Source organism: Talpa occidentalis, unplaced genomic scaffold, assembly GCF_014898055.3.
Source record: "Talpa occidentalis isolate TD23 unplaced genomic scaffold, MPIMG_talOcc4v2.1 talOcc4.11, whole genome shotgun sequence".
NCBI classification, from domain to species: domain Eukaryota; kingdom Metazoa; phylum Chordata; class Mammalia; order Eulipotyphla; family Talpidae; genus Talpa; species Talpa occidentalis.
In genome coordinates, this window is record NW_023601104.1 from 4,713,224 (window position 1) to 4,729,746 (window position 16,523).

General features: G+C 40.3%; 1 protein-coding gene across 8 annotated transcripts in view; it reads left to right on the forward strand.

The window, feature by feature from the left end:
* FMN1 (formin 1) overlaps positions 1–16,523 on the forward strand; it is a 405,806-nt gene that overhangs the window by 230,589 nt on the left and 158,694 nt on the right. For all 8 annotated transcript variants that reach the window (XM_054700225.1, XM_054700237.1, XM_054700239.1 and 5 more), the window contains one exon: positions 13,387–13,474. In XM_054700225.1, coding sequence (XP_054556200.1) covers positions 13,387–13,474 — 88 coding nt within the window. The remainder of the gene's footprint in view (positions 1–13,386; positions 13,475–16,523) is intronic.

A 16,523-nucleotide genomic window follows, 5' to 3' on the forward strand; every position in this document is an offset into this window, starting at 1 on the left:
CAGACTGTGGTGGAGGATTATGGGTGGTTTGATGGTAGGTGATGTGATAACATATTGGAAAGGTGTAATCCTGTGCTCCTAAATTCTACACAGCATTGTAAATCTGTTACCTCCATAAAAAATATAATTGGGGGCCTCCCTGGTGGTGCAAGGGGTTAAGACACAACCTATAAAGCTGTCCACAACCTCTGCAGCACAAGTTCAATCCCCAGCCAGCCAGGGAGCTGCCCACGTGGCGCAGCAGACCTCTCCTATGGCGCAGCAGACCCGCTGTCCTCTCAGCAGTGTATTTCAGTTAGTCTGCCTGTTCTGTTCCCCAGTCTGTCTCTGGTGAATCCTCTCACCCCATCCCCTGCACCTCTGGCCTGTACCCCAGTTCTTGTATGCATAAATACATCTTAGAAAAAAAGTATAATTGGGGAAAAAAGAGAGTTCTTGCTCATCAAAAGATGCCACAAAGTATCTGAGAAGATCAGTCACAATCTTGGAGAAGGCACTTATAACATGTAACTGAAGAATTACTATCCAAAATATATATAGAAATCTTACCAATTAATAACAGCCATCACCTTCCAATAGAAAGAGGGGAAAATGAGGGCCTCCCCAGTGGCGCAGCGGTTGAGCGCTGGGTTGCGAAGCTGCCCGCTGCCTCCGCAGCACCGGTTCGATCCCCGGCTGTTCCCAGGCCACCGAAGGAGGGTCCCACATGGCGCGCAGACCTCTCCTGCCGCCCACTGCTCCCCTCAGCAGTGTACTTCAGTCCTTCTGCCTGCTCTGCTCCCCGCTCTGGCTCTGGTGAATTCTCTCACCCTCCCGCGCTTCTGACTGTACCTACTGCTTGTATAAATAAATAAATAAATCTTAAAAAAAAAAAAAGGAGGGGAAAATGATAAGAACAAGCTTGTCATGGAATTAACGGCAGATAAACATGAAAAGGTGGTCAAAAAGTCTGAAATTAGGAAATGTAGAGTAAAACTGAAATGAGATACCATTTTTGACCCATCAGCTTGGCAGAAATTATAAAGTATAACTGAAATATTGGGAGTGTTTGAAGTAGTAGGAACTCATTGCTGCTTATGGGAAGTTGCATTGTTCTGTGTGCTTGGAGAACAATTTGGATCTATCTAGCTTATGAGAACATGTGTAGACGCTCTGCCCAAACATTTGAGAGACACATGAGAATGTTTATAAAAGCTTTTGTTATAGCAAAAAAAATATGAAAATGATGACAATGTCTATAGTCATTATAATGGAAAATGGACTGAGATAAAGCTCACACAATAGTATACTATATAGCTTTGAAAAAGAGTCAGCTACAGCTATATTCATCTGTACCCATGATTCTTAAATATAATGTTCAGTGACAAAAACATGTCACAAAAGAGTGGTTTCCATTGGTTTGGAGTTCAAAACCAAGCAGAATTAATGAATTTGATGGAGTCATACATTTCTATAAAACTTTTTCTCTTTAATGCAAGAGAACTCCCTCTTACCCTCCTTCCATTCCCATCTTGCTCCCTACAGATACCAACTTTCAACATTCTTGGTCATCCTTTTGTACATCTCCTGCTAACATTTCTATCATTTTTGGCAGTTAATATGGGCTTCTTATTTTGGTAGACCAGTTTTAGAATTACATTTCAAATTACAAAACTCACTTTTTTAGAATACAGTTGACTTTTTGAGTTTGTAGAGTTTCTTCTGCTTTCTATTTTTCCTTCTGTTCCTTCTTCCAAGTTCTTTTTAATGCTTTTTGGGGGGGTTTGAGCTCTATATATCATGTTAGAGGATTTCTTCAAAGAGTTGGTAGCCCTTGGCTGCTATTTCTATCTAAGATAGACTTGCACAGAAGCGCAACATAAATGAACAAGGTTTTCCCAATGGTGCATCTCACCATGGAATGAACACTAACGGACCTGTCATTTCATTTGGGAGGGGGTCTCTGAATGTCAGGATCTATTTGTCTTTGCTTTTTCCAAATGGAATTTTTATAGGCATCTGTCTAGGGGCTGAGGAATGAAGTGTCAGCCTGACTGCTATATTCTGGGAGAAAAGCCCAGGAAGAGTGTGGAATTTTGATAATTACTCCATTCTAGTACAAGAGCTCAACCCCACTCTCTGCTTGCCCTAGTGTCCATGAGTCTAAAATCTGTCTGGTTGAATTTCTCTTGAAACTATACTTCCCTTACAAAAGTTAGGATTATATGTCCAGCACCTAATTACATCATATACTAAATTTTACATAACCCCATTATTTTTACCTGCCTACCTCACCCTTAACATGTGATGCCTTGAATTAATGCATTTTTGAGGTTTTGTCCTCTTTTCTAGACAATTAGATTTGTTATTCTATTACTTTGCTGTGGAACTTACCACTCCTTCAACTACCTCTGCCTTCACATTTTTAGTTTTGAAGTTAAAGGTGTCTGTTTAATGAAGATAAACATTGTGTTTCTGACCCTCAAACTCATAATTTTTGCTTGGCTTTATAGTTTCTAGGAGGTGAAAGTGCCCTTATACTCTCCTGTCCTAAAACTCAAAAGAGTTTTAGTTTTCAAGTATCGCTACATTACTGATGAGGCATGTCCATCCTTGCTGGAGCAAAATGTAACTCAAGGGAAAGGACTCAAGGCTGGAAGTCAGACATTGTCTGTGTGACTCTGGCAAATCACCTGCCAGTGCTTGTTGTATTGTTATGAGAAAGGGACTTGCCCTCGTGAGTGAATCTCAGGGTCTGTTCACATGGACAACTGAATGAAAGAGCATCAGTTGTGTTTACTTCTTGTAATAGATGTTCAGAAAGAGTCAGGAACACAATGAAAACTAATGATGGGGGCGATGAGCTGGGTGATACATCCTGACCCTAACAGAATCTCTGGAATCATCATTTCATGTCTGTGGCAGGAACTCAGTAAGTCTGTGGTACTTAGGTCAACTGCTGTTAGCCAGAAAGGGAATAGAGTAGGATGACTCTGGTTGTAAATAGTGTGTGTTAGATCATGGCTGCAAATTAAGGCTCTGTGTGAGGTAGTACTAGGTGAAATATGGCCATAAAAGGGGGAAAAAACCCAACGTAGTCTGAGGTGTCTTTAAAGAAGGAAGTGTTTCTCTTAATGTTCTGTCACAGACTTTGCCATCTAGTGAGCCCCTGTAGCTAAGAGTGCCCACTGTCACTCGCTCTTCACTCTCCAAGCTGGGATGGGAAAGAGCTATGTCATTAGCATCAAGATACACTCTAAATCGAAAGCCATCCATCATTTCTGATTCGCTGAATGCAATGATTATCATATCAAAGACCTACGATGACATTGAAGATAATAACTTTTCTGTTGTCCATTATCTCCGAACAGCTTGGAGTAATTGTTAGCATGTGTTCTTTTCAAAAGGCCAACGTTCTAAATTTGGGGGGAAAAGCCCTGTTTGAGCTACCAAGAATATCTATGAAACTGGGTTCAAGGTCTTAATATTAAATGAGAAATTATATGGGTAAGATGGGTTTTATAAACGTGGTTATGTAGAATTCTTGGAGCAGTGTGGCTTTCTGTGTACCTGGCATTGGCCTTATAGGAGAAGGCCATCCTCCTTGACTGAGCATATAGCTTTGAGAGAGAACTCCATGGAGACCAGAGAGAAAAAGGCACATTTTCAGCTACTTAGCAGAGAAAAACTCTGGGAACCAGGGATTATACAAGCATATATATATAGCCAGCACTTTGCTAAGGCCAGTAATTATGAACATACTAACACATTCATTTGCAGTCACTTGGCTACTCAAGGTGTGATGCACACAGCAAGCAGGCAGCATAAGCATCCCCTAGGAGCTTAGTAGAATTGTGACGATCTCATCCCTTCTATTTGCTTCTTAGGGCCGCCTTTACAAACTCCCACAAACTAGGTGACTTAAAACAATAATGTATTGTCTCATAGTTCTGGAGACCAGAAAGTGAAAACCAAGATGTCGGTGGTGTCACACTTTTCTTTGAAACCAGTAGGGGAGTCCTTCTCTGTCTCTTCTTGTCTTTTGGCGCCTTGATCCCGATCTTAGGCGGTCCTTCACTCAGGGTGGTATAACTCCAGTCTTTCCCTTTGTCATCACATGGCATTCTCCCTGCGTGTTTCTGTGTCTGCACATGGCCATCTTCTTATAAGGACACCAGTCAGATTGGATTAGGCACCAGCTGACTCCAGTATGACCTCATTTAATTAATGACATCTGCAATGACCCTATTTCCAAATAAGGTCCCATTCTGAGATACTAGGGCTTGGGACTTTAGCATATTTTAAGGGGAATACAATTTAATGCCAAACAGATTCCACCCCATACACAGTGCATGAGAATATGCATTTCTAATGAGGTCTCTAGTAATTCATAGACACACCAAACTTCTAGAGGATATGCTGCAAATTCATAATTGCTTTACAGTATTTACAACTTTCCAAGTGTCTCCACTAAAGTTCTTTAAGGGCTTTCACTACAGTTTGTAGAGTTACATAGTTGGGGATGTATTCGTGCAGTTTATGAAAAACGGAGCAAAAGCTTTCACATTTCGGTGCCTCCCTGGTGGCGCAGGTGGTTAAGTGCAGTGCTGTGAAGCTGTCCACAGCCTCTGCAGTGCGGGTTTGATCCTGGATGGCTGGAGAGCTACCCACATGGTGCGGCAGACCTCTCCTGTCTCACCTGCTGCTACCCTCAGCAGTGTCTTTCAGTTGGTCTGCCTGTTCTGTTCCCCGCTCTATCTCTGGTGAATCCTCTTACCCTCCCACACATCTGGCCTGTACCCCAGTTCTTGTATGCATGAATAAATAAATAAATTTTTGGAAAAAAAAGCTTTCACGTTTCTCCTCAATGTCTAGTAGTGTGAGAATGGAAAGAGGAGGAACATCTACTCTTCCTGTCGTTGATAGAGATGCAGATTGGATGGTGGGACAGAATTTAAAGTGAGATTGTAATAGAGAAGTTTAAAAGCAAAAACCCAGGAAACATGACTCAAAAGTCCTGTAGCATCTTGCCTCTGGTATATATTGAGTGGTGAGTCACTGTACTCCCATCAGCCTAAAACAGAATAAATACTTTCCCCTACTGTTAAAGGTTGAATGACAAATACAGAATACATTCCTGGCTTTGGGAGAGTTGAGTTATGATGGTTGAAAGCCGCCTAAGGGTGCACAGTTGAATTTTTCTGTTATCCTGAAGTCATTAACTCCTTTCTCAAAGTCCCTCTTTACTTTTATATTCTGACCTCTGTAGCTAAGCTGTCACACCATTTTCAAACGCAGAGTCTTGGACAGTTAGGCCTGTGTTTTGTTTTGTTTTGCTTTATGTCCTAGCCAAAGCTGGATTCTTTCCTAGTCTTCCATTCTCTTTTTCATTTATTTTTCTGCTGCAAAACCCTCTGTTCAGTTGCTTCTCGATCAGTTAATTGTCGGTGCTGTAGAATTGTTCCATGTTCATTACTGGCATGCACTCTTTAAGAGGCTGTCAGTTCTAAGAAGTAATAGGATTTCATTTCTCATCTGTACCTTTGTCTGATGGGAGTTTAGTCTGTCTGAAGACAGGTAATGAATGCAGAAGTGTCTCGTGATCATTTTCTTTCCCAAGTGTGTGATTAATGGGAAAATGCATGTGATTTTGTTTGGGAGTTTTCCACATGACATAAAAAGTCCAAAACCATCAGAAGCCCCATTTCCATACTCATCCCATAGTCCACCCACCCCCCCCCCTTCCTGCCCAGCCACAGCCTTCACCTGCTGTGGCCTTCTCTGCATTTGCTTTCTGAATAGAATTCACTGGCCTAAAAGCCAATATAAGGGTTATTCTGTCTCATCAGTAAGGGAACAGGATGCCAAATATGTTCTCAGCTGCAGGACAGAATGACAATTTGCTTTTTCACATTTCTTGGTGAAAAGCCTAAATCCTTAAAGTAAACTTCAGCTGAGCAATTTTATGTGTCCCCAAAAATAAGGCCATGGAAGAGATTCAGACCTAACAGTTTGACAGAACAGTAATGCTTAGTTTTCCTTGAAACATTTAGTGGGACAGATTATCAGGTGATGTGTGGAAAACTTACTTTATTGACATTATCAGGCCAGCTGATGGAGACCACTACCCAGAAGCATACCCAGCCACGCTGGCCATCAGCAGGAAGGGCTTGTTTGCACCAAGTCAGGTGACATTTCATAATATGGCACCATGGAGCCAGCCAACCAGCTCCACTGGGTGTGATGCCAAAAAGTGGCAGGGGGGTGGAGCGTGGGAGAAGGGAACAAGGAACCTGAGTCAGCATTTATTTTCCTGGGCACCTGCCAAGAAACAATTGCATATTTCCAAGGAAGCGCTCATTCTCCCTGAGGAGAGAGAGCAAGATAACTGCCAACTCCTGTCCTGTGGTTCCCTTCCAGCTGGCCCTGGCTCCTGGCACTGGCCGGGAGAAGTAGTTGCTTACCTGAACCATCTCCAGTCCCTGCCACACTAGAAATGGCAGAGAGGACATAAGAGTAGCCACAGCGAAGAGGTAGGATAGTCAGTTACTTCCTCCCATGATTAAAAAAAATCTTTTTTTGGATGTATAAGGCCTACCTCCATGGGCTACCGTGCCTCCTGGCCTTGTATCACTTCTTGAAAGTGGCCTTATGTCACTTCTTGAAATTTCCCTTGGGAAACTCTTTCTCTGTTTTCCAGATTATATTTCTATTACTTATAAGAATTTCCAGTTTGGGTTATGTGAATGAATGACAGCAAGGAGAGTAAACATTAAACCTCAGGGTTCTTGGACCTACTATATCTCATTGCCAGAAGATTCTGTACTCTAGTTCAAACCCCTTCCTAATCTATTATTTGGAAATATCCAGACTAAAGTACTAGGCCAGTCTTTAGATCAGGGAGCCCTTTCGATAGGTGCCTCACTGCATCTCTCCCTGCCTTCCAACCTATTCCAACCCATTCCAACATTCCAGAGAATGTCTCTGAGGGCCTCCCTGTTGGCACAGCGGGTTGAGCGCCGAGCTGTGAAGCTCTTCACAGCCTCCGCAGAGCCAGTTCGATTCCCCGCCAGCCAGGGAAAATCCCACATGGCGAGGCAGACCTCTCCTGTCTCACCTGCTGCTCCCCTCAGCAGTGCCTTCGGTCCATCTGCCTGTTCTGCTCCCCACTTTGTCTGTGATGAATCCTCTCACCCTCCCACAACTCTGGCCTGTATCCCAGTTCTTGTATTAAAAAAAAAAAAAGAATGTCTTCGAGATAAGTGCAACAGTCACCATGAAAGCACCTTGATCCCTTTGGAAGTCAGTGACTTAAAAATGCAAAGGGTCGCTGTTAATAAGACAAGCTGACTTGGCATTAGTAACGCATGCACCTTACACCAGTCTCTTCTTGCCTATAGTTTTGCAAGTAGTGGAGTTTGGAGGCCATTGATATGAAGAATAAGCAAAAGATATCACCTATTAGAAGGCACAAAAATAGAATCAGTGTTTTTGTTCTTGTTTTCAGAGTTTTATTTTGGAAAGTCAGATAGCTTCCTTTCTGTGTATGTAGATCTTTGATAATTGGTCATTGTCATGAAAACAACTATCTCTCTTACATATGAATCCTTCTTTGTTGGTTTTTGGTGGGGAAAGGGTGACTCAGAGAGGAAAGGCAGCAGCTGTCTCATGCTTTCAGAAGAGATGACACGTGTGCCGGTGTGGAGCCTGTTCTCCAGGAACTCTGGCTCCACTGGCGATGGAAATCTGTGACTGAAAGTTCACATGGGAAGACTCAGCCAAAGGACAGAATCCCCACTTGATCTGGCTTAGGTTTGAATGTGTTGGGTGTCTAAAGAAGGTGTCAGTGTAGGAATGAAGCGCCTTCATTTTCAAACAGGGAAGAAGAGGACTCACTGGAAGAAGAGGACTTCAGCGATTCTGTCTTTTTTGTCGCTGTACCACACTCATTTGGCTGGGCGAGCTCCTAGCATTCATAGTCTATCCAGACCATTTTTATTTTTATTTTTATTTCTGGCCCTGTCTGCCAAGCTCAAGCAGAAAACTGAAGATATATATGGATTTTATGTAGATGTGAAAATCCTGCTGGACCTGGCAAGAATGCTTTCAGTCCGTCTGGCAAGACTTTTCTAGCTGAGTAGTCAGGGTGTGGTTTTTCCAGTGTAGCAAATCTGTCTCCCCATTTCTGTCTTAATTCTCATTCAAAGAGGTAGGTTTTTCTAAAAATCCACATATGAAAGAAATAATAGTCATTTGGATACACTGGTGGAGGTATAGGTTTAGAGAGTATGGGGTGTGGGTCTGCTACCCCCCTCCCTTTGAACTTCATGGGAGAGAGAGTTCCTGGGGGTGGAGTCGTGCGCATGCGTGACATGCCCTAGGCCCAGCATGCGGCGGGGGTCTGGAAAGGCTTTTTCTTAAACTAGGCATGTCTAATAGGGTTTAACGCAACCTGTGAATTTGCCCCTGCACAAGGTCAGCTTGTAGGTCGGTGGAATGCTGCACAAATTGCTTTCTCCTCCAGACTGTAATTATACCTCAGAGAAGGCCACTGGCTGCCAAGTTCAGCTGACTCCAGATAGGACTAAGATAAACTGAAGGCTTGCTCACGTTGCTCAAAAAATGATCTTTAAGGGTCTGATATAAAGCATCTCTTGTTTAAAAAAGAAATGATCTTGAGGGTTATGAAGGAGCTTTCTGTAGAAATGGTGAGACCAGCTATTGTCTGTTTTTTCTGAGAGAAGAAAAAGATTGTTTGAAATGGAAGCATGAGTAATTTGACTCAGACATAAAGTAAAATGCTCTGGTGCCAAAAGTTAATGCTAGAAAATGATTTTGAGGATTATAACAAATTAAGTCATATGCACATGAGGACAAATAATGAAGAATGAGTATTAGAACTCATCATGGATTAGGAGTAGGATGAAAAGTGTAGGTTGTCTTTACAATTAGCAGAGGTAGGACTGTGTTTTATTTGATGAGAGAAAATAACTGTAAATATAATGTGCATCGTGTGGATGTAACCTTAATAATTTCTTAAAATGTGACCTTTCTCTTCTAAAGTAAGATCTATCTTTAAATATCTAGGCTTCTTGGATAACCCAAAGGCAGAGGATTAAAATCGGCAACATTTACAGGTTTCTTCAATGCTAGTGGTTAAAAGATCCCAAAAATATACTTCAAACAGTGAACTTATTGGATAAGCAAATTTTTGTATTTTCACTCTCACAAATTTTTTCTGGAACATTTTCCTGGAATAGCCTGGGTGTAGGCTCTTTATTCCAGCAAACTCTATGGACGGAAGTCATGTTGGGAGCCTCAGTGCATAATTCTGCCTACTGGCTCCACATCAACACGGAAACCCATTCATTTGATGTGTATATTATGAAGCTATGGGTTAACAAGGTCAGGGATCCTACAGATATCCACCAGTCAACTGTGGACTGGCCGTAGCCTTCCACAGTGTGAAGAAAGACCTGCTGCTCTCTGGTCTTAATGCCTCTTCAAGTAGAAAGAGCCCTTTCTGCCTGGATAACCAGAGCATGAATTATAGTGGTCGTTTGGGGTTCATCGTCTGCAGAGTTTATCATCTCTCAACTATCCTTCCTGGAGAGGTTTTCTGAAAAGTGAGACCTGGATCTTTGTTTACAGAAAAAGGCACTGAATAGATCACTTTGGGAAATGCTTCATGTTACCAAGAGGAGGACTGTGCTAGAAACAACTGTCTCATGTAAAAACCCAACTTTCCATAAGTCCTGATGAAATAAGTCCATGATTAGTAAAAAGAAGGATGTGTTGGTCTTTTTCCCATTTTTAGCACAAGCTCCTAAAATCCTTGGAAATTCGTAAGAGAGCTGCAAAGTTGTCTCCTGTTAGGTGAATGATGTGGCTTTTGGAAGCACCTAAAGAGGAGGGTTGGTTGCCATGAGAATCAACCCCAGGATTAAAGGGTTAGAAATTTTCATCCCATCTCCTGACCCCCCAGCAGGGGAGTGGGTCTGGGTGTTCTGTCAGTCCTCAGTGGCCAGTGACTGAATTAATTGTGCCTATATAATCAACCTCCATGAAAACCCAAAGGACAGTGTACAGGGAGCTTCTGAGTTGGTGACTCCAAGGAGGTTTTGGGAGAGGGGAGAGCTCCAGGAGAGAGGGGAAGCTCGCGTGCTGCCCCCTTGCCTTCTGCATCTCTTCTATCTGACTGTTGCTGAGTTATGTCCTTTTATGGTAAACTGGTGATTTGTTAAATAAAATCTTTCTTTGAGTTCTGTGAGCTGCTCTAGCAAATTAGTTAAACCTCAGGAGAAGGGGGTCATGGGAGCTTTTAACATCTAGCCAGTTGGTGAGAATACAGGTGACAACCTAAATTTGCCATTGGCTTCTGGGGGACTGTGGGGTGTAGGCAGCTGCAGGAGCTGCTTTTCCTCTGGGGAATCTGATTCGATCTCTAGGTCGATGGAGTCAGAATTGAGTTGAATTGTAGGCACTCAGCTGATGTCTGGAGAATTGCTTGGTGGTGTGGGGGTAAGCCCCCCCCCAACATCTACATTGGACTTGGAGGCAGAAACTAAAAGACCCGACATATTAGGGATTATGTATCTAAGAATAATTAGAAAGTTTAAGTTAAATCACTCACCTGCAGCAGACTTATTTACATGACTTTTCCTTGAAACTAGTCTTTGACCTCCCATTGAACAAGGATATATACATATCTACGCATACGCATCCTTCTCAGTGCATCAGCATAGAAGTTTACTTTTTGTGAATACTATTGAATTAGACAACCTTGGTGTGATGAGTTAGAGCGGCCCTAGACATAAAAGGCTGATCTCTCCTGAGTGTTCTCTTTTAATCTATCAGACTGTGATGCCTGTCGCTTTCCATAGCTGGCCCAGGGTCCACAATAGCTGAGCATTCCAGAATTAAAGTTACAGGGCTGTATTTTTTGTGATTATGCTTATAGTTCTTAGTTTCATTTGTATTTTTAATTAGATTGTTACATTACTTGGAAACTTTGAATGAAACCAGACAACTTTAAAAATTAAAATAGCATAGGATAATAGTATAATAGCAAGCAGAATGCTTGAAGAATGGGTTGATGCTGCTTGATTAAATTTTTGAACTAATATATAGCTTAATGTAACTTTTGTATTTAAAATCCTGTGATTATTTTTTTTAATGCGTTAGTTGACTTTCCTACTCTAAAAAAGGAAGAGTATTAAATATCTGACAATCTCAGGCAATTTAGGATTTTAAACATTTTCAAGGTAATCATTATGATCACTAGTTCACACTGTTAGGTAAGTGCATGTGCACTTACCAATTTTTGATGATGTTCAGCAAGGGTGTCAAGACTACATAATGGGGCCTCCCCGGTGGCGCAGCGGTTGAGCACTGGGTTGCGAAGCTGCCCGCAGCCTCTGCGGCGCCGGTTCAATCCCCGGCTGCTCCCCGGCCACCGGAGGAGGGTCCCACATGGCGCCAGACCTCTCCTGCCGCCCGCTGCTCCCCTCAGCAGTGTACTTCGGTCCTTCTGCCTGCTCTGCTCCCTGCTGTGGCTCTGGTGAGTTCTCTCACCCTCCCGTGCTTCTGACTGTACCCAGTGCATGTATAAACAAAACAAACAAAGAAAACATGCCTCTATAAAAATTTATTTTTTTAATAAATAAAAAAATAATAAATTTTAATTTTAATAAATTTTAATTTAAAAAAAATTTTAATAAATAAAAAAAAAGACTACATAATGGGAAAAAGATAATCTTAACAAATGGCGTTGTGAAAACTGGATATACATATATAAAAGAATGAAATTGTACCCTTATACCATACATAAAAATCAACTCAAATAGATTTAAAACTGAAATGTAAGACGTGAAACTATCACAGTCCTAGAAGAAAACAGTGGGAGAAATTTCATAACAATTATTTCTGGTTACAACATCAAAAGCACAGACAACAAAAAGCAAAAATAGGTATCAAACCAATCAAACTTGATCAAAATAAAAGGGTTTTCTGTACAACAAAGGAAGCAATCAAAGGAGTCAATTGACAACCTATGGGATGGGAGAAAATATTTGCTAATCAGGGTTAATAGTCAAAGGTATTAATATCCAAAATATATAAGGAACTCCTACAGTTGAGTTAAAAAAAAAAAATTAAAGGGCAAAGGACTTGAAAAAACATCTCTCCAAGGAAGACATACAAATGGCCAACAGGTATATAAAAAGATGCTAAATATCACTAATCACCAGGGAAATACTAATCAAAACCACAGTGAAATCTCACCTCAGACCCATTAGGATGGCCATTATGAAAACAACAAGACAGAAAATACCAAGGGTTAAGGAGATTGTGGATATGGAGAAATTGGAATTGTTGTGCATCTTGTGTTTTCTTACTCCAGTAAAAAAATTAAGTCTTTCAATCCATTTTTTTTTTAAAAGGAAAGTAAGAGAGCTAAGGACAAACATCCCTTCAGGATCCATTATGTGCCTACCATTTTACTGGTTTTGAGAAAGCTGGTATTATTCCACAGTTAAACAGAGACTACAGTGGAAACCTTGAAGTATATTTTTAAAGGTCTAGTTTGAAACAGACAGAGTTTGACACAAATAGGGAAGAGAATACAAATGTTTGAACTTCACATATGCCTGCCCCTCTTCTGAAGAAGGCAGCACAGATTTTTTTAGAAAATTTTGAAGGTTTAAGTCCCACTAAATGTATCACTTTATTAATACCAACCTAGATATGATCTAACGCTCCAAAACAGGGCAATTTTATTTAAATAATAAAACTATGTCAAGAATGACATTAAACACTTTACATGTATAACGTCAATGTCTAAGAGAGATGTATAAATCACTTCATGAAGAGATTAAGGGACAATGTCAGGATCAGTCAGATCACAGGGAATGGTTGAGTCAGGACCACAATGATTTTTTCCCCTCAGTCACTCATCAGAGGACACAGCAAGATTGGAGGAAATGAAATGACTTAAGTAGCGACATTGAGACTATTCGCAGAAGAAGTGGAGAAGTTAGGTATCAGACTGCACATACATTGCAATTGTAACTTAGTTGAGACGTGTTTGAATATAAGAATCAGAGTAAAGCATAATAAAGATTTCAGTGCTTCAATTAGACCAGTAGAATTTGATGTGATATCTTTCCTTTATTTTCTAAAATATCTGTAATCATGGATGATACTTTCAAAATAAAGTATTATAAAATAGTGTGCCTGTAGCATCAGTTAGCTAATCAGTATCTAAAAACCTTTTTTATTTTAAATGAGGTGATATTGGTTATAACATTGTATGGGTTTCAGGTTACAGCTTATCTATCAACATCTGTATGTTTTTGGTCTGCTTCTAAAGATTGCATGGTTATTTGCGCTTTTATTTTTTAATTCTAGATCATCAAGTTATTGGATGGAAAACGATCTCAAACTGTGGGCATCTTGATATCTAGTTTGCATTTGGAAATGAAGGATATCCAACAGGGTAAGTCATTTCTATCATGTTTCCCCCCAACTTTTAAAATTTTCAGCATTTTACCATGAAAAATTCCCAAAAAAATATAGAATTCCATAGTGAACCCCACGTACCGAGGACCCAGAAACAAAACCATCAGCTTATTCTTGCTGATCTGTACCAACTGGATTATCAAGAAGTTATCTCAGATATTTTACAATTCATCAGTTAAATGTTAGTATATCACTAAAAGATAAAAATACGTTTTCAAGAATAATCAGTGCCATTATCTTGCATGTAAGAACATTTCTCATAACTTCCCAGTATCATAAAATCTGTAGTTCTAATTTCCCTGCTTGTCTATATTCTCTCTAATTTATCCATTCACTTACAGTTCATTCTAATGATGTTTCAAACAAATTTCATGGTTTTCCTTTGATATCTCATGGGTCTCTTTTCATCTAGAGGTTTCTATCCTTTTTTTTCCCCTTTGTAATTAATTTTTTGAAGAAATCAGGTTCTATGTAATTTCCTACATTTTAGATTTTGCAGATTGCATCATCATGTTTTTATTTATTACGTGCTGTTGTCTCCTGTGAGTCCTGTAAACTTTTAGTTTGATCTAGATTTAATTCAATAGGGGAAGAATACTTCATTGATACTATTGTGTACTCTATCAAGAAGTATAAAATAATCTAGTTTCCCTTTATGATATTGGTGGTCGACACTAGTGATGTTTGTCCAGATTCATTATTTCATTAGAAAATTTGCCAGATTGGACCTCCCTGGTGGCGCAAGGGGTTAAGCACCGCACTGTAAATCTAGCCACAGCCTCTGCAGCATGATTTCGATCCCCAGCCGGCCAGGGAGATACCCACATGGCACAGAAGACCTCCCCTGTCTTGCCTGCTGCTCCCCTCAGCAGTGTATTTCAGTCAATCCACCTGCTCTGTTCCACACTCTGTCTCTGGTAAATCCTTTCAACACCCTGCACTTCCAGTCTATACCCCAGTTCTTGATGGGTAAATAAATAAATCTTATTTAAAAAAAAAAGACATTTGCCAGATAATGACATCCTAATCCCATCATTTCTTCTTGATTAACTCTAATCCTTTTATGGAGAAGTAGTTTCATTCTTCATCCACTCTGTTATGATATTATTTCTTAAGCCCTTCTTATTTTTCAAAGGACACTATTTCCACTTAGTTATTTGGGGCTTAATTTGAAGTAAGAGACATTTAAAGAGGAGTTTTTCTTGTAAATATTTTTCTTCACCTCTAAAACGTAGACCAACTTACCCTTTTTGAAATCTATGTCTTGCATAAAGCAATACTCCCCTTTCTTAGTAATCAATTAAATGTAAATCTTTGTTTTCAGATGTCACTAGTAATATTTTCTGACTGGTAATATAATATCCTGTTGGTGGTGTCAGTAGAATATAGCATGGGTTTAACAGGGAAGCACTCTCAGACCACACTACCCTTCAGATTTCAGTCTGTGTTGCCTCCCAGTTATTTGATTCTAGTACACAGCAGAAGATTCACAGAGATCCTGAACTGAAAGACATTTGAGATACTTTCACACACTTTCTTCTCAAAGAAACTCTGTGAAGGACTTAAGATTTTGCTTTATTGTAAACATTAAAAATTCCACTAAAACTAAAAAATATCCTGAATTAGAGGACAGAATATTCCAAGAAGCTATTTTTCATATTTAAGTTTAAAGAGTAGAACTGACTACATAAATGTGAATATTAAACCTCAGAAAATGTTTCCTTGGTTGATGTGAGTTAGGGGCAGAGAGTGATTAAAAAGTTTCACCATGACATTTAGAAAGGAATCTTAGAAAAGGATTCTTCAGTGACTTTATGTATTAGACGTACATTTAAATCAGGAGAATGTAATAGTAAAACAAAGGGAAAAAAAGGAAAAGTTAAACATATTGGGATGAGACAGTAGAGCCTTCTGTCAAGGAGACTAACTTCTATGATACAGTCATTAAAATTAGAAAGGGATTATTCGGGAATAGGGGTAGAGTCTTGTCCTAAACAATGCTCATCATGAGCCATGTGAAAACCAAGTATGCTTGTGTCCTCATCAAGATGTGCAGCACCATGGGTATGGCCATGTCACTTGAGACATTATCTGCTTCCTGTTAGGCACATCCTGTATTTCAGGTAGCCATATGGATAAGAGTTATTCTGGCTATGTGCTATTCCAGTACCAATGCAGGGCTATAAACCTTCCCTGGGCATTCTCGCCTTGTAGGGTCAAATGTTCATTGTGAGCTGAGTAAAAAGTAAGTTCCCCCAGACCTTTACCAGTATTCTACTCTGGCCCAGAACATGCTTACATGAAGCAGAAGCTAACTTTCATTTTAGCATTGGGAATGCCAATTGTAGCATCACAGACTTCTAGAACTTATGGGCGCCATTTTAGTTCTCTCTCCTGCGTCAAACTCCTCCACGGTCTACCACAGAGTTGACTCTTAAGTTCTGAAAAAATAAAAAAAAATACCCATTACATGTCTTCATTTAGTAATGCATTCCAGATGAATATGGCAATATAATCAGAGCTTAATTTTTCTTTAGAATCATTTGATTGACAGTGGCATCTGAAGGTCACTTAAGAGCCCAGACTGTGTCAGTTACATTTCATTTTGAGTTTATGACTGGTTGTGAATGGAATGCACTTGGCCTTATGTTGTCATCCTGATGAAAGGACTCCCTGTGCTGACGTTGGTCTAAAACATTTGTTTGAATGTGGGAGGGTGGGGGGAGCTGCAGTGAGATCTGATTGTGGCAGGCCAGCTGGCAGCCAGGCAGGGTCACACAGCACATCAACCCCAGTGAAGAACCACAGTTCAGAGGCTATTCTTCAGTCTTTCGCTCACATATTCATCTTTGTCAGTGCACAAAGACAGAAGCTCTAACTTGCATTTTCTAAACTCACGTGGAACTGATGTATAAACCAGAAAGTTAGTATATTCACTTAGAGACGAGAATGTTCCTTTGCCATAATGAAAATATTTGTAGTACCTGTTTATTGTTACCTCCATTATCACTCGTCTCCTCTTGGCT